Source organism: Trichogramma pretiosum, unplaced genomic scaffold (assembly GCF_000599845.2).
Source record: "Trichogramma pretiosum strain Unisexual culture from Peru unplaced genomic scaffold, Tpre_2.0 scaffold13, whole genome shotgun sequence".
Lineage (NCBI taxonomy): Eukaryota > Metazoa > Arthropoda > Insecta > Hymenoptera > Trichogrammatidae > Trichogramma > Trichogramma pretiosum.
In genome coordinates this window covers 2,007,505-2,033,215 of record NW_019641606.1, presented here as the reverse complement: position 1 = coordinate 2,033,215, position 25,711 = coordinate 2,007,505, and the positions used below count along the sequence as shown (strand labels likewise).

Here is a 25,711-nt window from a genome sequence, read left to right as displayed (position 1 = left end):
TGGCACGCACAACATTGCGCGGGTGAAGAATTTTCTCCATACGCATAAATATACGCGTGTGCCATGCGCGACGTATAGTCGTATATAGAGGCCTATACCATATACACGTACGTCGGCACCGCGCGAACACGACTCTCTGCGCCTGCCATATATTGTCATATAAGCGCTCATAATACAAGCTAAGGCGCGCATATATATCGCGCGTATATAATAGTCGCGTATATATACACGCGACACAGGTGGTCCATTGAAGAGAGAGAATTTCGCACGCGCCGAGTCGACCCAAGCGAAGGCGTGAAATATCGCCACGCGGCTCGCGGCCAATTAATTTCTTACCTTCTTCGGTGCTCGCGCGACGACGAGCTTTTGCCGCGGTTGCAGGCGCGCGTTTATATTGACTGTGCGCGTTGTTGCGTCGCGGTGCCTCGCTATATACACAGCTAGCCTTTTGTATACGTAAATATGAAGGATAGGAAAATCTCGCGCACTTTCTTCCGCGTATAAATACGACGTTATATGCCTCGACGGAATTATTGTTGCACGCGGCCGAGAGAGCTTATATACAGCTTGTTATCGGCCGGCGCAAGCTTCCATACGCTATACGTGCGGAATTCAATTAGAAAATTTTACGCGCGCATACGACTTTACGAGCTGTGCTGGTGCGTTTGCAGCTCGGCGTGAGACCAACTGCGCGTTAACGCCGATTATTATATCGCGAGCACCGAGCGTTTGTCGCGCTGATGTTTTTTAATTGAGCCATGTAGTATTATTATGCGATCGCCAAAGTTCGTAAAATTCGTATGTCCTCTACCCTTCCTCGATATGTTAGCGCGTTAATTCTGGCATTCGTAATATGGCAACGAAGAGACAGAGGAAGAACGTATAGAGTCCTTGCCAGGGCATATAGGATACACATAATATGCCACGGAGCCGAGTAAATCAAAATTTCCGACATTTGTCATGCGCTCGTTGTTGCATTATACGTTAAGTCTCGCGGCATTAAAGTTCCATACGCGCTCGCGTGTGCCTCGCGCTAGTCTTCCTCGTCGCTTTTAAATGCCAGCACGAGCTTGGATATTATCGATAAATTATCTCTCTCGCTCATACGTATAATATACTTACAAATGTTCGCTAATTTCCTTCGATTCTTGGCGATATTTGTCAACGCTGCATGCGCGTATACGAGTCGTGTTCGTGCGCAAAATTCATTGCCGGCCCCGAGAGCTTTAATAATCGCGGCGAGGTTTTTAAGCGCTAAAAATTCGCTCTATGACTCATCGCAACACCTACGCTCGGCTCTGCGGAATATTGTAACTGCACAAATCGCGGCGATGGTCACGCGGGGGGTCATACACATGTATATCCATACGTACGCACGGAGTCGTGGTATAAGTACGGGTTGTATTTTGCGGAGAGATTTATGTTGGATGCACAAATGAGATCGAGCGGTGACTTGAAATATTTTACCTACGGCATTTCGTATACCACTGCACGTGCATTGGTGTGAGGGAGGCATTACAATCGCTGATTTTTGTTGTTGAGAATATTCCTCACACTGGCGTACAATTATGAAGCTATTTATAAAGATGCTCGTATGGATATTGATATGCTTTCAGTGAGCAGGACAAGCTCGATTTTCAGGACTTTATTGGCTCGCATCTTTTTCGTTCATTTATTTAATACCCGTTCAATGACTCTGACAAATTGTTCAATTCACAAATAACGTTTCCAGATCGGCCCAACAAAGCCGAACTTTTCTGCGATCGCGTTTACCTTCGACTTTGTAAAGTCGACGGCTTTGTGCCAAAACGAATTATCGTCGTAGTAGTCGTCGACATCCACGTACTCTCCTTCCTCCTCTCCGTCGACGTTCTCGACGTCCGGATCTTTCTGGACGTTGGGCTGGTTGACGTACAGCTCGAGGCCGCTTCGCTGCTCGCCCATGACCTCGGCGATCCAGGCCAGATAATTGTGCAGCTGCGTGTAGACGCCGGGAAAGTCGGCCGAGCCGCAGACGTCGCCGAACGACACGATGCCGGCGAGCTTGCCCCCGACCACGGCGGGACCGCCCGAGTCACCGTGGCAGGAGTCCTTGCCGGGTGCCCAAGCGCAAAACATATTGTCGCTGACGGCTCGGCTGTCGTTGGTCCGAGCGTAGATCTCGCGGCAGGACTCGTAGTCCGTGGCGTAGACCGAGGCTTTGAGCAGTTTCGGTGAGCCGACTCGCATGGACACGTCTTCAGAAGGGTCTTCCTGAGGAGATTTATGATGTAATCGTAGAGTTGTATGTAGTTTAATTTTGTGCGAACAGCTTACTTTTTCGATTCCGAAGCCAGAAATGAGAACTCTATCTCCGACTTTGACGCGTCGATTGATCAAGGGTATCGGCCGCTGCTTCGAATCGAACACTATTGGTTCCTTCAACTACCAAAAAAAAAAAAAAAAAATNACTAACAAAAAAAAAAAAAAAAATATTCCGATTTCATACGCCACAAAGGTTCTGGTCAAACGGCAAAACAATTCTCACCTTGATCATAGCGATATCGTTGTCGAAATTCGCGCGAACGAAGCGCGGATGCTGGACGATGTAATCGATCTCGCGCAGCACGCCACCGCGGCCGTTGAAGCGCGTGCCCGTGATGATTTGCCGCGGCAGCATGAACCACGTGCCGACGATGCAGTGGCAGGCCGTGATCAGCCAAAGGTCCGACACGATGCTCGCGCCGCATTGCGTGAGGCCCCAAGCGACGAATTGAGCCTATTTATTATTATTGGGAAAAATTAAAATTGCCCAAGCACGAGTTCCAAGAGCTGCGCGCGCGTGTGCGAGTGTACCTATGCCATTCCAATGATTTTTCGAAACCTCGCTTCGACTTATATATTTATTTTTTCTTTGTCACTAGCAGATTTACCGATAAAGGAACTCGCCATCCAGCGGTGGAGCACTGAAGTAATATCATCGTATTGTGGGTCATTGCAAGTTGATCTTAATTTTTTCAAACTTTTAGATTGTCATTTAAAAGGTGTTTGACATTTGTAACATGATTTTATTAATAAAATCGCGGACGAAAAACAAATTAATGGTTATGTGAATCGGGTTGAAACATTTGAAATGGTCAGTTTTTGGGAATCATTTGGCCTTAATTAATGTTGAGCATTCTTATCAGGAAAAGTGTACCTGATAGGGAAATTTCTTGATCGACGCTATCTTCCCGCCGAGAATTTTGTCCTTGTTGCTCGGCTCATCGTCTATTCAGTTATTTTGAATTATTATAATCAGGTAATGTACCCAGAAGAAAAAAATCACTCTCATTATTTAAAATTTGAACGTATCTCACAACTGTATGGGCTGTTATTATTTTTTTACCAATGTAAAACGAATTAACACCAACCAATAGTAGTGACAAACAAATATAATATTTCATAATGTTTATAATAACGTGCATTTGAAAATACTGTATTAACAAGTATATGCAACACTATTTTTCTTCACAATTCATTCGAGTTTATTTACCCTATAGCCGATATATAGAAGTAGCTTTTTGACACTCGATGTATCAGTATATAATAATGACTAAAACTTCATTCTTGTTTGTGTCTCAATTCGCGAGTTTAATGGTTAAATTAGACACGAGTCTAAGTAGTAAAACAGTAAACGTAGCTAATTGTCACTATTTTTTTTCACGAAGTAACAAATGACTGCTCACAAGAACGTTTAGTATGAAATTTCATTTATTTATTAATTATTTTAATCTAAAATCAGCAGATAGATCGTTCGCGAAATAATGTTAAGATTTTCTCATTCTCTAAAAACTTCTCCCGCAAGTAGTTCATATACGAAATTTATCGCTCATCATCTCTCTTGGAGAATATACTATAATTGTAATCCAGATTTGAAATCTCTCGTACTTCTTTTCCTCCTTCTCCTTCACCTTCTTGATAGATATCATAATTTAAACTTCTTCTCGTCGTCATTCAACTAATGAAATTCTCGAGATTACCAAAATTTTCACCTAAGCTTACGACGTAACAAGAGCCGATTTTTTCATAAATATAAGTCGTTCAAGTAGTTAAGAGCGCGCATATTAAAAATTGCTGCTACTCATCAATCGCGCTTCAATATACTTAAAATTCAATACTCGGCCCTCTGTATTATTTACTTGTCCGTTTTTCAGTGAAATCGAGCAATCAAAATCTTTCGTGAATTTGGCTTTAATTATTATTATTTGCTGACTTATACAATTATTGTTACATGGCCACTTGCAGATTTACAGATAAAGGATGCTTGCCATCTAGTGGCGGAAGCTGAAAATGGTGTTCAAAGAAGTTGAGAATCAGTCTAAATTTTTTTAAACAAATTATCGCTTTGAGATTATTTAAAATGCGCTCAATAATTGAAACATAATTGTAAGAAAAGAATCACTAAAAAACAAGCCAATTAATTTCACTATAATTTAAAAAATTTCGAATACTTATAAATGTTCGTGTATGTGTGAGTATGCGCGTTAGTTACTCATTACACTCATGTGCTGTATACGCGATTTACGTCTCGCGCTTCGCTTGACATTTCGCACACTCGCACACTTACACTCTACACATTAGGCAAACGAGTTATAAGCAAACGCATACAATGGAAGAAGCGACTTGATTCTTTCCTCGCGGAGGGCGTAAATCATTGGTCCGCGCGTTTATTAATGCTAACGAGAATCGGACTCGCGAGCGAGAGAACCTGGACTTTTTGTGGGTGTTGCACTTGCTGCACAGCGAGCGAACGAGTCGAGGTTATATTATTGTACGCGAGTCACGGCTCTTGCCAAGCTCGCGACCTTGAAAGAAAGAATACGCGAATAAAGTAAATTAATAGCAGTGAAGAAGAAATATATTTTTATTTTCATTTTTCGAAAGTTTTAGTTTTTTTCACTGGGTTTAAGTTTGAAAAATTTCTTAATCAGCATTTATAAATTAAATGGAAACAACAATTTTTTATAATTAAGCTCTTTGCCAATGAATTAGAATCCATTTTTTAGTTAACTCGTTAATTTTAATTTATTTCAATAAATAGATCTTAATTTTTTTAGAAAAAAAAAAAAAAATTATCACGTTTCGAAATTGTCGAGTAGACGATTTTAGTTAACATTTGAATTTAATTGGATTGGCGTATTGAGTCAGCGATCATTTATTACTATTGTAAATTGATTTTATGACATGCACTTATCTTAACTTCATCGGGGTTTCAAATCAGTAATCAATTGACGATCGCAGAGCTTGCAGCCATTTTTCTGGTTCGTAATCATAAAAATATGTTTAAGTCTCCATTACTCTTCGTGTTTCTCGCGGCTGGTATTGATATTTACTTCATACAATTGAGATATTTATAACTAAAATAATACGAATACGTTGAACTTAGGTTGTTTGATGTTGCTTGCTTGCAATGATGTGGAAGCTGGAAAAAAAGGTACTCAAAAACCCGAAAAAACTCAGACTACTCAGAAAAGATCAGTGCAAAATCGACCCACCTCAACTGCCAGGCCAAATAAACCTGCCCCGACTGCCAAGCTAAATCGACCCACCACAACTGCCAAGGGAACGAAAAATACTGGTTTTTTCGATAAAGTTTTTGAGAATGTTCAGCATGGTCTCGTAGAAATGTCTAGCAAGGCAATATTAAGCTCAGTCAAAGCTGCAAGCAAAATAACAGGGGAAAAAATCTTTCAAGGGATACATAAGTGTCCTGATGGTACAATTAGTATAGGTGAGTTGGTCCTCCCCATAACAATTTTTATTTATTATGAAATATGGTTAAAAATGAATTTGAATGTATATACTTGATTTGTTTTTTTTTGCAGGTCGTAATTGTACAACCGCTGCAAATAATACTACCGTTGCGAATAATACTACCCCTGTGATTAATACTACCCCCGCGATTAATACTACATCTGCGATTAATACTACCCTTGCTAATAATACTACGTCCGCAGCCGGAAAAGCAGAATAGTTAAGAAGAAGAAATAGAGAGAAAAAAAACTCCTAGACGAGTCGTCTTCTTCACGCACTTGTTACAAAATGCACTATAATAATCTTTTCTAAATGTATGCGTTATTGTACCTTATGCGAGTAAAATGTCTTTTGCGAGCGACTCGATCGCAAGTCGACGGATGGCCTTAGGAATCGAGCGACTAAGTGAAAGCTTCTTTGGCATGTGTCTATGCACAAGAGAGCAGCTACGACATGCGAAACTTTTTTTATGAACTATTAAAGAAAATTTTAATTAAAACTCAAACGAACATTTAAATTATCATTCCGCGGCTCTACTCAAAGTCATTTTAATAGCGATGATTTGGGGGAGAGAAGAATGTGTATAGTTTGAATTCGCAAGCTAAGTAAAATTGCTTTTGCGTCATGCCACCAACGCTATTCATATTCTTGGTGATTTTATCGGTCGAGCTCTCATAAGCTGTATACGTACTTTTGTATCGTTCCGCGAGAGCAGTGCGCAAACTGGAGACATATTTCTGCGAGCAGCATAAACGGACTGAAGGTAAAATTTCGTAAAAACTGCATGAGCTCCCACGCTCGAGGGGACGTTTTGCAGGCGTGCGCGCAAACAAATCGTCTCCTCTTTCGTGCTGCTGTTGCTGTCGTACTTTGCCTCGCGCCGCTCTCAAATAAGACGGCGGCGGCGGCAGCGAATCGCGCGACGCGTCGAATATACATCGCCGTCACTCCTGCGATTCATAAATCACTGCGGGGTCGGATAAGATCGCCGCACGCGTATAGTACACAGAGCAACGCATTACGTACGTACTTGTGCATGTGTGCGTGAGCTGCATCTGTATAACACGTGTATAACAAGAGTAAAATACACGAAAAGGAAAAAAATTTCCCCGACGAGTGAAAATTATCAAATTGTCGGCCCATCTGCGCGATAATCCAGGCATGCCGCACCACTGCTGCGATGATATTCGCGTGCCTGCAGCGGCTTCGCACACGCGCGCGCAATATAACCAACGTCCCGGAGCAAAGTGCATACGTACACACGCATAAATAGTAACATCGTCGTATTAGCAGGTCGCGCTCGCGTGTTGTATTGTATATAGCGCGCTTATGACTCGAGGGGGCGAGCTGCGTATGTATACATACATAAATACCCGCGTAGCTGTGCACTCTTACCTCGACCCGTTGCGTCTGTGTGCGCGCGTATGTGTGTTTGTGTAAGTGGTACTCGTAGTATATATGGTATATCGTTCCAATTGCCAGCGGCGGTGTACTTGCTATATATATAATATGCAGTCCACGCGACCCCGACCCCCGCATCGATCATGCGCAAATCATACACGCGCCCGTGTGCGAATATATCTGTATATATATATATATAACGTGGGCGCGACCACCGCCATGCAAGCCGAGCGCAACAGGTTGTTTAAGGGCGGCTCCTCTCTTTCATTTGCTGCGGGTGAGCTGCGCGAGTGTATGGACGTACATTATACGATGATGCGAGCGATGCGGCAGCTCCTTCCATCCACGCCGCCGCCACCGCCACCGACGCGTATATACACACGCGTGTACGAAACGCGATTATTATCCCTCTCTCGAGAGGTAAATTGCGCTACGCACGCGTAAATAGCCTTAAGAGCATACACTTGTGTATATGCGTTGATGCACTTTGAGCCACGCGCAGAGCCACTATACTCGACCTCTGAGTGCGCGCATCGTGTGCCTTACTTTTATCTTTTTTTTTTTTTTTGCAAACGGCGCGAGGAATATTATGACGTGTGTGAGCGAAAGTAGAGGGGCTTTTAGCTCGATCGGTGCGCGAGTGTGTAATTTTAATTTGAGCCAAGCGCGATCGTATATGATTATAGAGGTAAAGCGTGTCTTTAAGTTTTTCGGGGTTCTTGCTCTGGAGTAATACATTTTTAACCCCCTGTCTTATCTCTACAGATTCTGCAGTGTCACGCGAATTTATGTATGCTTGATTAATTGCTCGCAAGCAACTGAAGAAAAATGAAGAAAATGTCGAAACATTGGAACGATCAAAAGGATAGGATAGACATCGTAACCGATTCTCTACTGAACTGTCACGACCGTTCATGATGCACTTTGTATTATGACGAATCGCTCGTGTCTTTCTTGAGCGCGTGGAAGCTCCGCGTGTAGTGCTGCTGCAGCCGCTGCATCAGCAGCTATGATACACACACACACGAAAATGCAGCTACTCGCACGTGTATACGGTTTATTTACGTTTTGCCTCTGTAATGTGCACATTCAATAATATACACTCGTCTTTACCGTACATCCGAACAACATAAAGATACACTGGAGGTTCTTTTATCCGCGGGGCCGCGGCTCGCGTTTTCTTACGAAACGTCCGTCTTTTGCTCCTACCTACTTCCACAATTCCACAGATGCATTATATCTGACTTTTCTCTCTCTTTCTCTGCTTTTATCCTTTGTGGGTGTATATATCTTCGATATGGATACCGCGCGATAAGATCGATCCTCTCGCATGGTAGCTGCCGCCGCTGGAACGTATAGCCAAGAATGCCGTATCTGGGATAAGAATACAGCAAGTATTTCTCAAGCTTTCGCGCGGGGGCTACCTTATAACGTGTTTTCGCGTGTATAAAACTGCGATTAACGGTCGTATTTATATACCATATGTGTAGCGTAATATAAAGTATGAGTTATGGTGTATCAAGTCCCCCGCTACGTAGTTACAACTGCGCTGCAGCACACGGAAAATCCGCGGAAAAAGGTACGTGCCTTGCCACCCGTCAATATCGTATACTATATACGCTACATACTTCCACAATTTAAGAAGATAAATTTCGATGATCCAGTGCAGTTGTTGTTGTTGTTATTGTTGTACGGCCGTTACCCCGCGCAAAATCAATTCTAAAACTACATCGTGCAGCTAAAAACGATATATTTTTATGAATGAAAAAAAAAGGAAGGATATTTATTTCAGTCAGAGGTGTCGATCGGCGCGCAATGTACGCCCTCGTTTCCCGAAATATATCCCGTACATATATTGTGTATCTCAATCAAGCGTTGCAGTGACCCACAAGGCTACGTATACGCATAACAAACACTATACAACGAGTCGATCAAGCGTAGCCTTCCCGTTATCTAACTACATTCATCAAAATAAAATAAAGTAATTCACAAAGTTTTACTTCTTTCTCTCTCTTTCTCGCTCCATATCGAGTCTAATAATTTTTCGAATCGAGTCTCTCTCTCTCTATTGCTCTCTTTTCTCGTCTACAACACCGTAATAAATAAAGCTACTGACACTTTACACACACACACACTCTCTAATGCACTCACACAAAAATGAATTCACGATCGCATTCCGTAGCCGGTCGCGGCCGGACCAAATTCCACGTCCTTGCGAATGTCGTTTCCAACTCTGGCTGCTCCGGCCTCGGCGAGGTTGCAGCCAGCTTATCGCGATTAGCGTGGGCGATATTACGTGCGGTGCATTGTAACATTTTTTCTCTCTCTTTCTCTCTCGCGCTAAAGAGAGAGATTTCGTCGATTGATTTACGCTCGCCACGTGTGCGCGTGTTTATAAGTATCGTCGACTGCGCGAGTTTTTCCTCTTTATTCGCGCGTGCGGCAGTGCACACACACACACACAGGCATACTCGCGAGTCTATGTATTATATACACGTGTCGCGCGAGAGCTATTATACGGCTGTATTATGTATAGACGCGAGAGATGCAATTACGACGTTTCGAGGCTTTTACGGCCTGTGCGCGAGCTATAAGAACGCCGCTTGATCTCTCTCTCTGTCGTATTATGAAGTGGCGTTTTACGATATAATCCCCTTCTGCTCAATTTTTTGTGTGCACCAGCGAGTCGTTATAATGGGCGATCTTGTCACCATATTGCCATATGTAATGTACCACCGCTACGCGCTTTTCGCGCAGCTGCGCTATTATGCAAGCGCAAAATTTTACGCGCGTGCCTTCTAACGCGCACGCGGGGTAATTAACTTTTTGCCTAGCGCTGTTGTATATGTATACGTAAAATGGACAGGCTGTATCTGGTAGGTGTAGCGGCAAAAATGTCAATATCATTTATTAAAAGGCCTTTTAATGCGCCCGAGACAGGTTGCAGCTCGCGAGCTTAAATATGTTTGTTCGCGGGGCTATTTTTAGTGAGCTATACGGTGTCAATTTAATTACCCTTTTATTGATAACGCGGCGCGACACGCGATATACCCGCTCCTTATTTATATGTACGCAATTTTAGAATTGCATCTCGTACCGTTGTGTGTGTGCGTAAGAGAGCGCATATTGTAATCGCTCGAGAGCAGCTTAATTATCAAAGAACAAAAAAAGAAACAACGCTTGCTTCTGCGAAAAGCCAGAAATAGTCGAGTTGCGCACGCATTACGCGGATTTTTAGTTGAAACTGCAGCAGCAGCAGCAGCAGCAGCAGCGAATATTTCGGGCTCAAAAAAGGGTTCATCCTCCTGCGAAATAATTTGCAGGTGCGAGTATAAATATACACACAAACACTCCGGTTTTTCAAAAAGTCTCGCAAAACGCCAACTACCATAATAATATCATGGCTGTACACGGACGAATCAACGGCGGGTAATTCGCATATACGAACAAACACGTGTTTATAGAATGTTTTATTGTTGCGTGAACCTGCTGCTGTACCCCGGCTATACCATCGTCACCACGAATCGTATGCAAATCTTCCGCAAAGCGAGTTTGCTCCGTGCTTTGGCCCGTTTCTTTTTTCGGTGCTCGAGTTCGTAATGATTATACTTTTTTTCCTGTTCACTTTGGCTGTATAATAAAGAAATTCGCGCGCGCGTACGAGAGGAAAAGGAGTAGAAATGAACAAAAAAAGGACAGAAGAAGTTAGAAGCGAAACAAGCAAACGGCCGGTTTTTTTAACGGAGCGGAAGTGTACGTAATATATAGAGGAGTCGCTCAAAATTGCATGTACACGCGCGCGCGCATGCATATAAACATGTAAAGAACTTAAAATAATGTAGCAAGCGCTTCAGGCCAGGATAAATTAAGTTTCTGATAGTTCTTTTCAAGAATATATTTTTTTTCGTAGCAAACAGTTGCAATCCCGTTTTATTCACTCTGTGATCGATAGTAGGTGTTATCCGCGAGATGTTCAATCCAAATATGGAGCGCACACAAATTCGATTGTCCCAAAGCACATAAAACCGATCAGATTTACTTAGAATTAAAATTGATTCAAATCAGACAGTACAGTTCATATTCTTTAAATAAATTAATTTTTTTCACAACTTAGACATGGTTTAGTGTAAATATGAGACAAGAGGATTACATTTAAAATTTCCAATTAGTCTTTTCAGCGAATGAAGTCGATTGCTACTTTATTATTGATATATACAATTTGTCGTACAATTTATACATTTAATCATAAGTTACTCGTAGTAAATAAACGTTCTCTCTCTAACTCTCTTTCTCTCTCTCTCTCTCTTTTCTCTCTAGAACAAAGTTCTACAATGACTAATCCACTATTATTTCAAGAAATGCTGAACGCGTTACTCATTACATTAGAGCTTGTTTTTAGTGTGTACGTAAACTGCTTGTCAATCAGTTTTGCCGTACCTGAGTGAAAAGAGTTTAAGCTTGAAAATTAGGTAGCATAACCATCGAATCAAGATTTCCAAAATATCAAGGTGCAGCAGAGCAGCCGCATCTTTGAAAAAAATTCGTGCACAGGACATTTGGAAAACAATTATTTTAATCTTGATTTGTTCATAAGCTGAGTAATTTTCAAATTTAATCATTTTTCGCTCGGGTATGCCAAATGTGATTGACGATTGTACGGGTATGCGTGTGTGCGCGTGTATTTCTTAACGAATGCCGCAGCAATGCGACATCGACTGAGTCAGTATGCGCTCGTACGAACAATCGAGTTTCTAGTCTCGAGGCTCACAATTGGGCTCGAGTTTCGTGTCGTTGGTCGCCCGTTTAACTCGTCCAGCTGTAGAATGTACCTTGAAAACTGTGCCGTCATCTCGCTCTTCATAATTTCTGTATTTTTGGTTAATTCAGGTTGTCTATTGTTTTTACTCTCCTTTATTATCTACCTCTGTTGTGTCGCACGCTCGAGATAATTGATATAATTTTTTTGCTCGCTTTTTTTGATTTCTTTATTTTTCTATAATTGGATTTTGTATCGCCCACAGTGAACAGTTTTAGTTGTTATACCTGCTCATCAACCGAAAATAGCGAGTGCTTGACCAATCCGGTTCAGGACAAATTTATAACCGAGTGTAATCCGAAAAATGAGCTAGTAAATAATGGTAAGATGACCATAGGCAAACTAAACTTCACCGACGAGGGGATTGTGGTAGATAATAACACGGTATTACATATGGGTAAGAAAATTATTTTATTTTTTTTCCTTCTAACTCGAATCGACGAGTGAAAATTAATAATCCGACATGACTTCGATTATTAGAATTATTATTCTATGAATTGTATAAATTAAGAAGTGACACGTTAAAAATTAATTGTTCCAGATATTGCCAAAATCAAGGCATTAATTAAGTAACAATAATGACTTTTAATCGATATCTCTGAACGATAAGGCCTCGGTTATAGCAACAAATCGACTTTCGACATCGGCGAGATATTTTTAACACAAGAGCTGCGTATAAATAATCTCAAAACTTAACGGGCCGGTGTCATGGATAAATCGTAACTAAAATCAGCCGAAGATGTTGTTTTCGCTGGCGAGTGTTCTCCTCCTAGCCGCAGTCAGCAATGCCGGTAAGTACAAAATAGCCTCCGATTTTTTTCCCAAATGTTCCGAGCGAGCTTAACGATTTTTTTTCTCGCACTCTAGCTGACGATACCGTGCCACGAATTTACGGTGGTAACAGCGTCGAGGTCGAAGACTTCCCCTACCAGGTGAGCATAGAGTCGAGAAATCGCCACAGCTGCGGAGGCTCCATCATCGGGCCGCAGTGGATCCTGACGGCCGGTCACTGCGTCTCCGAATACTATCTGAGCCAAACGACCGTCCGGGCCGGTACGTCGTTCGTCGAGTCGGGCGGCAGCGTGCATCGCATCGAGAAGTTCGCGAGGCACCAGCGATTCCGCATGTACGGGCGAGGCGCGCCCGAGGGCGACATCGCCCTGCTGAAGCTGCGCGATCCGATCGTACTCGACGACAAGCGCCGACCGATCGAGCTGTTCGGGCCGGGCGAGCAAGTCGAGCCGGAGGCGACGGGCGTAGTCTCGGGCTGGGGCCAGACGCCTGCCACCTGGAAGCCGAGCCAGCTGCAGGCCGTCCACGTGCCCATGATCGGCAAGGAGCTGTGCAGCGAGCTCTACCGCGAGAGGGTCGGTCCGCTGCCGTCGGGCGAGATCTGCGCCCTGGTCTACGGCAAGGGTGGCCGGGACGCCTGCCACGGCGACTCCGGCGGACCGCTGGCCATCGGCGGACGCCTCGCCGGCGTCGTCTCCTGGGGCGACGGCTGCGGCCTGCCCTATCGGCCGGGCGTGTACACCGAGGTCGCTTTCTATCGCGACTGGATCGAGCAGGTCATTAGGGAAAATTGAATACGTAATTCGATTCAACGTGATTAGTCGAGGTTTTTTTAAACTTGATGTAGCTTAAGTTTTGTAATTTTTTTTTAATACAAAATGTGCGGCTGATAATGCGTTCAACGCCGCTGTCGAAAAATGGAAAAAAATAAAATAAAATAAAAAATAATAAACTTACAATTATTTATTCTTTGATTACTCCTTTTATTGTCAATGCGCTATTAGTGCAATTTGTATTACTGCTTATTGAACCAAAAAAGTAAATAATTAAATGATTGAGTAGCTTGATTCGCGCTCCTTCTGGCAAGTTACAGTATACACCAAATCGAACGACCCTCTATAGCGTTGATCGCTATCATTAAATCACACGCCGCTACCGAAAATTTTTGCGGATCGACAATACAACGGCAGTAACAGTAACCTATGCAAATAGCGTGCTCGTAACGACCTCTAAATATGTTTCACATACGCAGCAGCCGCAGCAGCTTGGTTTCCCATATGCACGAAGGTAATTCGAGAAGATTCGAACCTATACATACGCTGTCGATGGCTATCTTTCTCAAGGATCCCGAGATATAGATTCGATCGCGTATCTCGTCCATGTCACCTTGCGTGCGTAAACGCTGTAAAATTATTAACTACATAAGTATATGCCCGCGAAAATAGATTATTATAACGTCGACGTGGAGCTTGAATTATACCTTACGACCCGAGTGTATTTTTTTTTATAAATCTGTATTGTTATTAATAAACTTTACAAATGCTCGAATACTTTGATAGTAATGGTGCTTCCCGCTGTGAGAACTACTGTTTCTGAGTTCAAAATCTAGTCTCGTAATATAAAGTCGGGATGAAGAATCGTCTGAATTCATTTATCTTATTTATTAGTAGTTTAGTAAAATTTCAAAAGAGTGAACCGCTCCTTTGCTTGGAGACTCTGAGACGGGGTAAAGGGGGCTTTTTTGGAATCGAAATCAGAAATTTTGGGGATCCACGTACTTTTTTTCAGCTTAACTGCTTAATATATAAGAACTATATTTCGTGACATAGTGAACGCGTTACTCATTATATTAGAGCTTGTTTTCAGTGTGTACGTAAACGGCCTATCAATCATTTTTGCCATACCCGAGTGAAATAGTAATTTTCGATACAAGTGCCATAAGTAACACTTTTTGGCACGGCGTAGTTTAGGGCCCGAGCGCAGCGAGGGTCCTAATAGCTGGGCCGAAAAGTGTCCCCTATGGCCCGAGTATCGAACAACGTTTTATAGTACTGTGCAAAGTTCACATTTATGCCCCCTTTTCTGAGCCATGAGTCACACTTTCTGGTAGCGCGAAGTGAGGTTAGCGCACGAGCGTATGCGAGTGTGATGCGAACGCAGCGGTGCCAGAATGTGCGACTTATGCCACCGAAAAGCGTGCCATAGATGTGAACTTATGCCACGCAGTGCTATAAAGTGTATTACGTTGCATAATGATCGAATCCGAATTTCGAAAATATCAGGGTGCAGCAAAAGGGCCGTATCTTCGTACAAAAATGAGCGTACAGGACAATTTGAGAAAAAAGGATTTAAAGTTCTTGTAAAAACCTAGTTTCGATCATTATGCTACGTATCATTCAAATTTAATCGTTTCTCACTTGGGTATAGCAAAGGTGATTGACGATTGTACAGGTATGCGTGACGTGCGTGTATTTTTTAACGAACGCCGCAGCATTGCGACATAAACCGAGTCAGTATGCGCTCGAAAGAACAGTCGAGTTTCTAGTCTCGAGGCTCACAATAGGGCTCGAGTTTCGTGTCGTCGGTCGCCCGTTTAACATAGTCCAGCTATAGAATGTATCTTAAAAACTGTGCCGTCATTTCGCTTGTCCTAATTGTTTTATTATTTGTTAATTCAGGTTGTCTATTCTTTTTACTCTCCTTTATTATCTACCTCTGTTTTGTCGCACGCCCGAGATAGTTGATATAACTTTTTTTGCTCGCTTTTTTTGATTTCTTTTTTTATTTTAATTTTGTTTCGCTCACAGTGAACAGTCTCAAGTGTTATACCTGTTTATCGCCCAAAAGTGGCGAGTGCTGGACCAATCCGGTTCAGGACAAGTATATAAGCGATTGTGATGGAGAGAACTCCTTCGAGCCCTTGGTCGGCAATATGACCATGATTGGTGGTGTTATGATAATCGAAAAGGCCAGTTCTGGGATTACAACGATTTCGAGTAAGAACATTATATGATGTGGTTTTTTTGTCTCTTATGATCCAAATCGAGGAGTGAATATTAAAAATCCGTCACGACTTTGATTATCATATCAATTGTGTGAACTTACGAGCACCGATGCGCTAAAAATTAATTTGTTTAGATCATGCCAAAAAGCGGTGGACGTGCATCAAAACGATCCAGTGTGCGTATACTCCTGACAATTTTTATTACGCTCTCTTTCTCTCTTTTGCTTCATGTACTAAATTTAATTTATCTTTGCTTTACTATACTCGTTCATTGTTGCTGCGCACAAACAATTATGCAGACGATCGGAAAGTCGGGATGAAGGTCGAGAGGTCGTGCGCCGCGAGAAATGAGCCTTGCCAATTCAGCCGGTTTAGCCGCTGCTTCCGTTGCAAAAGTCAATTGTGCAACTCCGCCGAGAGCCCGACTCTCACCCTGGGAATGTTGGCTCTACTCGGCGTCGTTGGCGTCTACTCGACCATGTGATGGAAGATGTAATACTCATCGAAATAAATCTGGAAACGCGACAAGAGTTCGGTTGTATTATTATTGTATACTACCCAGAAATTATTTTAATCAACATATTTTATTCTCGTTGTTCTTGTTTAGCCTAAATGATAGAAGAAGAATTATAATATCAAGGAAAAAGTACCTTTCCTTTGCTGTGTTCATTGTCCATAAGCGCGTAGTCTCTCTTTCTTTCTTGAGCTTTGGACTGACCAGCGTTGTGACACAGGCTACGAGTCAGCTGTTTGCTCTACTTTATCGATCGAGGGAATAAAACCGCAATGAAAGCGATGCGATTGTCAATTTGATTGAAAATGGGCTGTGCATGGAAGTGTGTGTGTCCAACTATGAATGAGTTAGATGATTCAGAGTCACCTTCGAACTGATTTAATCCGCTATTAGTCTTTTTACATAATTAATGAAAATTATGTGTCATACAATTTATCATTATATTATTTGTCATAATTTATAATTTCATAGTTATTATTTTATAAACTGGCTCGTCATGATATAACCTGAGAAACAAATTTATAATATTTAATAAACTTAATCTATTCATCATTTTCACATGGTTTATTTAAAAGAAAAGTATTAAAAAAATTGTTTTTATAAAAATTTGAAAATTTTATTAATTAATCTAATTCGCGAAAGAAAAATTAAAGTTACTTACTTGCTCAAGTTTTGGTGCAGTGCTGAGCTACATACTCTCCTTCTCTCTCTCTCTCTCTCTCTCTCTCTCTCTGTTTCTCTTTTCCTAACAAACTTCTACGATGAGTAATCCAATATTATTTCGCGGCATGGTGAACGCGTTACTCATATATCATTAGAACTTGTTTTTAGTGTGTCCGTAAGCTGCCCGTCAATCAATTTTGCTATACCTGCAGTAAAACCGTCGTATCTTTATGAAAAGGGACCTGAAGATCATTTGGAAAAAAGTATTTAAAGGTCTTGCAAAAATCGACAAGCCCATTGGTTTAGAATATTTCTTACTAAATTGTCGAGAGAAATGTCGAGAAAAGCTAATTTTTTCCACTCGTCGATTGTTAAAAACAATTGTTGATGAATAAATAAATGAACCTGATCATTATTTATTCAGCTATGATAAACAGTTGTGCAGATCTTTCAAATTTTTTAAAAATCTTGATTCGATCATTATGCTACGTATCATTCAAATTTAATCGTTTCTCACTTGGGTATAGCAAAGGTGACGATTGTACAGGTATGCGTGACGTGCGTGTATTTTTTAACAAATGTAGCAGCAATGCGACATAGACCGAGTCAGTATGCGCTCGTAAGAACAGTCGAGTTTCTAATCTCGAGGCTCACAATTGGGCTCGAGTTTCGTGTCATCGGTCGCCCGTTTAACATCGTCCAGCTATAGAATGTATCTTAAAAACTGTGCCGTCATCTCGCTCGTCCTAATTTTTTTATTATTTGTTCATTCAGGTTGTTTATTGTTTTTACTCTCCTTTATTATCTACCTCTGTTTTGTCGCACGCCCGAGATAGTTGATATAATTTTTTTGCTCGCTTTTTTTGATTTCTTTTTTTAATGTAATTTTGTTTCGCTCACAGTGAACAGTTTTAGTTGTTATACCTGCTCATCATCCAAAAATAGCGAGTGCTTGACCAATCCGGTTCAGGACAAATTTATAACCGAGTGTAATCCGAAAAATGAGCTAGTAAATAATGGTGAGATGACCATAGGCAAACTAAACTTCACCGACGAGGGGATTGTGGTAGATAATAACACGGTATTACATATGGGTAAGAAAATTATTTTATTTTTTTTCCTTCTAACTCGAATCGACGAGTGAAAATTAATAATCCGACATGACTTCGATTATTAGAATTATTATTCTATGAATTGTATAAATTAATAAGTGACACGTTAAAAATTAATTGTTCCAGATATTGCCAAAATCAAGTGGCGGTGCATCAAAATGGTCTCGAGTGAGTATACTGCATTGAATAAATTCGCCTCATAATTTTTGTTTGGCTCTCCTTCTCTCTCTCTCTCTCTCTCTCTCTCTGTGATGCTTTTATTACATTTATTCTCTCTTTGCTCTCTCACGCGCAATATTTGTTGCTGCACACAAACAAATACGCAGTCGTCCGGAATGGGGGGATGATGATCGGTCGGACGTGCTTGCCGCGGATATTACACTGTGCATCCACCCGGACTACTCGCTGTTATAGCTGCAAAAAGGAATTGTGCAACTCCGCCGAGAGCCCGGCCCTCGCCCTGGAAATGTTGGCCGTACTCGGCGTCGTTGGCGTCTACTCGACCATGTGAAAGAAGATCTAATACTCAAAGAAAAAAATTAGAAACGCTGCGAGAGTTTCAGATGGACCTCCAGTCAACCGAAAGATTACAATGTATGTGTTACTGGCAAAATCCGAATCACCTACGATTTTATGCGATACCTGAATTTCTTTCTGATTTATAGGAATTTCCTAACATTTGTAGGCAGAACCCGAATTGTCTAGGCCAAGACGGTATAACCTGGTCCATTTTAGGAATTTTTGAAAAAACTGAAATATAAGGCATCATTGAATAATTTTTCATATTAATTTTATTGTTTAATGAAAAAAAACCTTTACAAGGCCACCTATTTTAATAAGGTTACAGTCGGGATCGTTCGTCAGCAATCTATTTATGACAGAATATATTTTATGTTGTGTATGTAAGAGTACAGATCTCTATTACATTAACAAAGTATTCTGTTTATTAATTAAGCTACAATTGTATTTATTTAACAGTAAAACCTTTCTGTTTTATAGTACCTAATTTTTCAAATTATGGGGTTTCGTTGAACTTTTGAAGTAATTTTCATTTTATAGTCGTTTGTACCGGAATAATCAAATTGACATAATCATGACCTTTTAGATTATAATTACTTTAAAATTACAACAGTTACTTTTAAACCCCAATGATTTTTATGTGAAAAACTAAATGTATTCAATTTTACAAAACTAGTATTAAAAACACACATTGAAATATGAGTTCTTTTGACATTTTTTCGATTTTATTTTACTTTGCAAGTTCAACGAATATCTGTTCTTTGAAAAATGATGCATTTACTTGAGCTGGGAATATAACAATGGATTAAATGACAGAGGAAAATCTTCGAACCGATATGTCTACGTGTTTCAAATAATTGAGTCGATTTGCGCCGTATGTCACAGTATGAAATGTAGGCATTCGGAAAATATGTAACGTGCGTTTTACACGGCTGGATGTTCCGTTAATTAAGCCCCGAGACATCGACACGATTGTTAAGCTCGAGAGATCCGCGGAGAAGCTCTTCGATTTCCCACCCTTCGAATGCATCGTGCACGAGGATAGGCAAAGTTGCGCGCAGCCGTTGCCTCATTGGCGATCGACTTTCTCACGCATCGAGAGACATTCAAATTGTAATCGATTGTTTTTTATTCATTTATGCTTTTTTTACATCACCAACAAGTACTTGTACGCACATCAAACATGATCGCCGCGACACGACTCCGCCTCTATTTTTTTAGATGTGCGAGAGTACGCGCGTGACGATCCCGGCACCGATCGCAGCGAAAAGCGGTATTACGCATTTTCATCGAGCTTACTCGTGAATTATTAAAATTAAATTCGCGCACAAGATAGTTCGGGTCCGCATGTGCGCGCGTATTTATGTTGAAAAGATCGCTGCTCGCGTTTTATAAGATCGTCCGAGTCATTCGTTCCGCGCGACGACGATATGGGTTATCTCTCTCTCTCTCTCTTCTTCTGCTCTCCATAGTGGCCAGCAGCAGCAGCAGCAGCATCAGTGGCTCGCTCGTGTGCGGCTTTTTACTATCATATCGCGGCCATACGTAAATAACTCGAGAGAAAGAGAGAATAATAATCGCGCGCAGTCAGTATGAATCTAACAGTAAAAGTGGTAACGTCTCGGTATTTGGCGAGCTTTTTTCTTATTTTAACGACATGTGCCAAGTCAACAATTATCGATACAGACCGATGATGTAAAAGTTATTTTTAGTTTCGGGTAAAAGTGTTGTTTTCTTTTTTTATCATTGTCACTGGCGTTGTACAAATTTTCGCTCAAAAACTAAGTGGCGCACGAAGAAATTTTCGATCGTTCATAGTTCCAGTCGTTCAATAATAAATAAAACGCAAATCGACGCGAGCAACGCCATGACATCTGCGACGCTTAGAATATTCTTCGTGTTCATTGGCTCGTGCGTCTGTGCCGCATCCTCGGCATCGACGAAAAATGTCGAGTATCGAAATTTTCGCAAAGATTGGCGAATCGCTGGTGCGAACGTGACGGTGAAGTACGGCAGTAAAATAATTGCGGACGACAACAGCTTCATGTACGCCGTCTGCGGCAACGACAAACTACCCTCGGAAATCCACTGCAACGTGACGATCGACCAACCGTTGGAAAAATGGTGAGATAAAAATTATATGAATCTTACTTGCATCGCGGAATATAACGATTTTTTTGGCTTCGTTATTTTCCAGGAACAGCAGTAGCAAATCGACGATCCAGAGCTGCTCGTTGAAATTGAACGGTAGCGTAGACGGCGACGCGATCAGGCACGACGTCACGGCCGTCTCGTCGGTCGAGCGTTTCGGCCAGGATCGGGTCCTGCTCACCTGGTGGGAGCGTCGCAAGGACAGCCAGTACGAGATCGAGAACATCCGCGTGACGCTGCTGCACATGGCCAGCTGCGACACCCATCACCTGACCTTCCCAATCGACGTCGACGGCCACATCGTCCTCAGCAACTTGGTCATCTACCCATCGGGCTTCGACGTGGTGGTGTCGTCTCGCGCCCTCTGCGGCTACAACACCTGCCGACTGAGCCACGACTCGACCGGGAAACGCGTCAAGATCGTCCCCTTCCTGGCCAACTTCGTGGACGCCCGAGTCGAACCCGTGGCCGCCTCGAGTCCCGATCGAGGCTTCTACGTCAGCGGCTCGGACATCGACTCGTGGAAATTTCGCGCCGTCCATCTGGCCCGAGACGGCCAGGCCCGCAACCTCATGACCGCCACCGTGCAGGATCCGCGCCAGCTCTACCGCGTGACCTCGACCAGTCACGAGCTCTTCGCCGTCTGTCTGTTCGGCGATCGGCGCATACACTGCGCCCAGTTCGACGCCAGGGCCAATCCGCGAATGAACGCCAGCGTGCCGAACTCGGGCAACGTCGACTGGATGGCCGTGCACAATCTGCGCGACGACGCGGGCATCCTGCTGCTCACCGGGCGCTGCAACAATCAGAAGTGCCGCACGTTCAAGGTGATGCGGGTGCGCCAGACGGGCCGCCGCGTCAAGATCATGGACGTGCCCGAGCTCGGCCTCAAGTGCTCCAACGTGCCGCGCGATCTCGTCGTCAACGTCGGCGAGACCGACGACGAGTTCTGCGTGTACTTCGCCTGCGCCAATGTGCAAAGTCAAGCCAATGCAGACGCGAAGAGACACAAGCCAGCCGTCTTGCAGTTCGGCAGCAAATGTATCTCCAAGCTTGTATTAAAAATTTGATCGTAGCGATTTTATTGTCGAATACATTCTGTATTGTATACAGAGTATATAGAAATTGAGTCTTTATTATACATTCGTAAAAGCTTACTCTACTTATATTTTCGATATACGAAAATATTCAGAATATAAATTCTGAACCATGGACCAAACCGAGCTGTTTATCCTCAATACGAGTAAATAATTGATAAAAATAACTTTTATTCCTACATATATTAATATTGTAATATTGTATCGGTATTATTTAGGGATGTCACAACCGAAGTCAAGAGGCTAGAAGTTGTAGCTGGAACGAGTCAGTTGAAACATTCCGTTAATTGAGAATGAACTCTGAATATTTTTAACGCAATGAGAGGCACTTGATTGAGTTATTGATTTGAGGCCGAGGGTAAAACCGCATTCGGCGTTGATTGCTTTATCATGGCAACCATTTGTTCTTTAATCCAGGGCACGTAGTGCGGAACGTAGCTCATGACATCCGGTATGATGTGCGAGTTACCGCAGGGTGTGGCGCCGAAGCTCACGATTCCAAGGACATACCCGTCGCTCGTCACCGCTCCGCTGCCGGAATCGCCCTTGAAGTACAAAAAATGTCTTTCAAAGTATGGAAAAAGTCGTACAATTGTTCGATTGAAGTAGGAGTATAACTTACGCTACAAACACCTTGTCCTTCGCGACCTTGAACACACATCATCGTGTGTTTATCGATCATTTTGTCAAAATTTATTCCTGCTGAGTTTAAGGGGTATTTAGCTTTAATAAAAGCTTTCCATGCTGCTTGGCATACTTCCATGTGAGCAACTCGTGTGTGGAAATAATGCAAATCTAGCGGGTCATTAGAAGCCTAGTATAGTAAAATTCGAGGAACCAATGAGTCAAAAAAATCTTACTATGATTATCATTTTATGAATATGTATGTTTACCTCGGTAACACCCCATCCTCCTATGGTAACCCAAGTGTTCGGAGCAACTTTGTAATTTGGTGGTGGTAATTTCGCTCGAGCTACTTCTGGACCGTACTCGAAGTGTTTTTTGATTCTTATCAGAGCAATATCTCCAACAATATATACGTGCTTCAATAAAAAAATATTATGACAGTAACGAAAAAAAAGGTGAATCAAACATATTTGGTATATCATACGCCAGGCACGTTGTGTACAACGATAGCTTCGACGGCGTAAGCTTTAACGTCTCCTGCGTGGGGATGTTTCAACTGACTCGTTCCAGCGACAACTTCCAGCCTCTTCACTTCGGATTCGGCATCCCTAAATAATAACGATAATTAATCTACCTAGAAATAAATGTCATGCTTACCAAATTCTTTACCCTATAATACAATGAGACGCGGTGAGCACAAAACGTTTATGAATTATAACACCACCACAATGAAACGGGGTCGCGAACCAATCGCCGATAAATGGCACATGATGAATTAGCGAAGGTAACCAGCTCGGTTTGGTCCATCCGTTCCTACGTAAGTATACTAGATGAGGTAAATGCGTGGCGTCTTCAGCTTTCCACCCTCCATATATTTGACGCTTGACTGAATCAATATTTAATTATGTTACACTTGTAGCTAATTTGTGTTTCAACTTTACGTTATTTGACAATTACCTCTGCTTCTTATTTCTTCTACTTTGTTCACTACCTCAGAATAAAATTATTTCTCAATTATATAGTTGGCTCGATTTTCACTAAGTTATTAAACCCTTACCATTGCCATTTAAAGCATTTACTTTTGTTATTTGGGAAAAATAAAAAGTTATTGTAATTACTACTAAAGTGTACTTCATTTTGTACAGCTAGTCGTCAACCGTAGAACAATCGATTATTTTCAGGAAAACCAAGTCCATTTTTCATTGCTTGAATAATCACGTTCGTCGTGACACGAAAAGTGAAAAAGTAAAAATTTAATGTCATAATCTGTCATTAAAACGTGTAATATCTATGTGGTCAACCACAAATTTTGGCAACAGACTCAATTTCAATTGTCCTCGCTATAGTTGCGTACCATATTTTTGACCAGAATCATAATACACTTTTAAGGAACAAAATATAATTAGCTAAATTTTGGAAATTGGGTGAGAAATTAGGGTCGGCAAATTTTATGCAGAATCTTAAATTTACTTATACAATTATTTTCATTTTGTCACTTGTAGATTTTCAGATGAGAGTGCTCGCCATCTAGCGTTAAAGGCTGATATCATCGTATTTAGAGTGGTTATTGAAAACTACATTTTTTGGAACAGTTAAATTGTTAATTTCAGATCATGCTAAAAACGCATAATATTTTGCAATAAATTAGCGAAAAAATTGTTAAAAATGAACCAATCGATGGTAAATTATTTTAAAATATTTTTAATCATCACTCGCTGAGCATACCTACGAAGAAGTAAAATTTTTTTAAAGCAAAGAGGACGTGCTAAGAGCATGCCCGGTACACTACAATTGTTAACGAGCTGTGTACTCCCTCCTTCGCTCCGAGAAATCTATCGATATCGCGCTCGAATGCATTAATAACGTCAGAACTACGAGAAAAGGAGCAACAACGAAAAAAAAAAGAAAAATTGCCGCAAGAGCAGCGATCGAACAATATCCGGCGCGGTCGCGAGCTATTACGCATGGTATTGATATGTAAAATCACGCCTAACGAAGCGCGACACGCGGTACACTGCAGCCGCGCGCACTGAATTTCGCGAGCGCCGAGCACAGTATATACGTCTGCGCAGAAGTGCAGCAGTGCGCGGGAGAGAAGCAGCTCTCGTCGAGCATTGAGTTATCTCATTCCGGGGAGGGGGATAGTAGCATAGTATAATGGCCCGGTATACGCACGCGTGTATAATATAGATTCGACGCGATTAATTCGAGTCGTACGTAAGATCTCGCGCGCTTACGTGTTTTTTTTTTTTTCTGTGTATTCTGTTCTGCACTCGGAGGAGAGCCGCATGCAGAACAATTTAATTGCGCTGTACACAGCAGCCACTCTTCTCGAGGGCGCAGTTAAATATAGAAACGACCGACGCTTATATGCAGTGGCAAGAGAGAGAGAGAGATTGTCTTGTACGTATGTACATGCTGTGTATAATGCGCATCGCTACTGCGTTGTCTTACACACGCGGGAGATTGATTGTATCGAAAATAATCGAATTGGCTGAGCTGCTGGGTGCGTGCACTATTGATATCTGCGCGGGATGCTGAGATGATTTTTCACGAGCTGCGAACTGGTTTTCCTATAGTTTAGAGCGCGCATAAAACGCACGAGTACTGCGATATATGCACGGATTTTTATTAATTTTCTATTCCAAACGGTAAATAGACAGAGATCCGACCGTGAGTACGACGTGTATAAGCATACATTTAATCAAGAAAACTGTGTCAAAAATAAATTTCTGATTAAATTGTCTGGTTAAGAACACGAGGCTACTTTTAATGCCACTTACAAAGTACACAGACACACACACTCGTATCCCTCTCTCGTTTAGCATTAATAATGAGCATTCGATTAAATTAGATCATTCCACGCGTATACACGCATACGTGTACAACGCACGGAGGGATAGATAGATATAATACCTACATCTGTAATTCGAAAAACTACTCGCTGTAAAATGTACGCGTGTCGCGCCGCATCGCGCGAGAGATAGAAATCTAGACTCGAGTATCGCTTACAAAAGTGACAAGCAATGCATCAGCATCGCGACGTTTTTTCCTTTTATTCAACTTTTTTTTTGTTTCGTTCAATTGACACCGTGCTGCAGCCGTCGTCCAGTATCAGCCAGGTGATCGTTTCAAAATATTTTGTAACTTGCATGGAAATAGCACGTTTGCAAATTAAACGCGTTTGTCTGCTTTGTGGATTTTACATTGATGGATTTGCTGAATTAAGCGAGCGCTATT

The 25,711-nt window shown here is 42.0% G+C and overlaps 7 protein-coding genes across 8 annotated transcripts; 5 read left to right on the top strand and 2 right to left on the bottom strand.

Annotated features, from left to right (window-relative positions):
• Positions 1–1,660: 1,660 nt before the first annotated feature.
• On the bottom strand, positions 1,661–3,434 carry LOC106651980 (trypsin-like). The gene is made up of 5 exons (XM_023458435.1): positions 3,368–3,434; positions 3,179–3,249; positions 2,528–2,758; positions 2,317–2,424; positions 1,661–2,253 (listed from the first exon to the last, which is right to left on the bottom strand). The coding sequence occupies exons 1-5, from the start codon at positions 3,423–3,425 to the stop codon at positions 1,714–1,716; spliced, it is 1,008 nt and encodes a 335-aa protein (XP_023314203.1). The 5' UTR covers positions 3,426–3,434; the 3' UTR covers positions 1,661–1,713.
• A 1,766-nt stretch (positions 3,435–5,200) lies between these two features.
• On the top strand, positions 5,201–6,273 carry LOC106652101. Of its 2 annotated transcripts, none has more exons than XM_014370853.2 (3): positions 5,201–5,282; positions 5,408–5,752; positions 5,847–6,273. In XM_014370853.2, exons 2-3 carry the CDS (start codon positions 5,416–5,418, stop codon positions 5,993–5,995), a joined length of 486 nt encoding a protein of 161 aa, XP_014226339.1. In that variant the 5' UTR covers positions 5,201–5,282; positions 5,408–5,415; the 3' UTR covers positions 5,996–6,273. The 2 variants fall into 2 exon arrangements, with proteins under 2 accessions (XP_014226339.1, XP_014226338.1); XM_014370852.2 differs by having other exon boundaries at positions 5,230–5,340.
• A 5,349-nt stretch (positions 6,274–11,622) lies between these two features.
• LOC106652100 (trypsin-1-like) lies at positions 11,623–13,714 on the top strand. The gene is made up of 4 exons (XM_014370851.2): positions 11,623–12,063; positions 12,198–12,389; positions 12,534–12,783; positions 12,860–13,714. The coding sequence occupies exons 3-4, from the start codon at positions 12,732–12,734 to the stop codon at positions 13,576–13,578; spliced, it is 771 nt and encodes a 256-aa protein (XP_014226337.1). The 5' UTR covers positions 11,623–12,063; positions 12,198–12,389; positions 12,534–12,731; the 3' UTR covers positions 13,579–13,714.
• A 1,680-nt stretch (positions 13,715–15,394) lies between these two features.
• On the top strand, positions 15,395–16,284 carry LOC106651981. The gene is made up of 4 exons (XM_014370697.2): positions 15,395–15,462; positions 15,592–15,780; positions 15,923–15,964; positions 16,088–16,284. Exons 1-4 carry the CDS (start codon positions 15,399–15,401, stop codon positions 16,270–16,272), a joined length of 480 nt encoding a protein of 159 aa, XP_014226183.1. The 5' UTR covers positions 15,395–15,398; the 3' UTR covers positions 16,273–16,284.
• A 1,354-nt stretch (positions 16,285–17,638) lies between these two features.
• LOC111693573 lies at positions 17,639–18,923 on the top strand. Its single transcript, XM_023458436.1, has 5 exons — positions 17,639–17,739; positions 17,868–18,059; positions 18,204–18,245; positions 18,404–18,671; positions 18,743–18,923. The coding sequence occupies exons 1-4, from the start codon at positions 17,676–17,678 to the stop codon at positions 18,586–18,588; spliced, it is 483 nt and encodes a 160-aa protein (XP_023314204.1). The 5' UTR covers positions 17,639–17,675; the 3' UTR covers positions 18,589–18,671; positions 18,743–18,923.
• A 1,248-nt stretch (positions 18,924–20,171) lies between these two features.
• LOC106651982 lies at positions 20,172–21,964 on the top strand. The gene is made up of 2 exons (XM_023458434.1): positions 20,172–20,720; positions 20,794–21,964. Exons 1-2 carry the CDS (start codon positions 20,464–20,466, stop codon positions 21,815–21,817), a joined length of 1,281 nt encoding a protein of 426 aa, XP_023314202.1. The 5' UTR covers positions 20,172–20,463; the 3' UTR covers positions 21,818–21,964.
• Positions 21,965–22,182: 218 nt separating this feature from the next.
• On the bottom strand, positions 22,183–23,537 carry LOC106651983 (chymotrypsin-2-like). Its single transcript, XM_014370699.1, has 7 exons — positions 23,529–23,537; positions 23,429–23,462; positions 23,141–23,357; positions 22,956–23,079; positions 22,738–22,887; positions 22,467–22,658; positions 22,183–22,389 (listed from the first exon to the last, which is right to left on the bottom strand). The coding sequence occupies exons 1-7, from the start codon at positions 23,535–23,537 to the stop codon at positions 22,183–22,185; spliced, it is 933 nt and encodes a 310-aa protein (XP_014226185.1).
• Between the last annotated feature and the right edge of the window lie 2,174 nt (positions 23,538–25,711).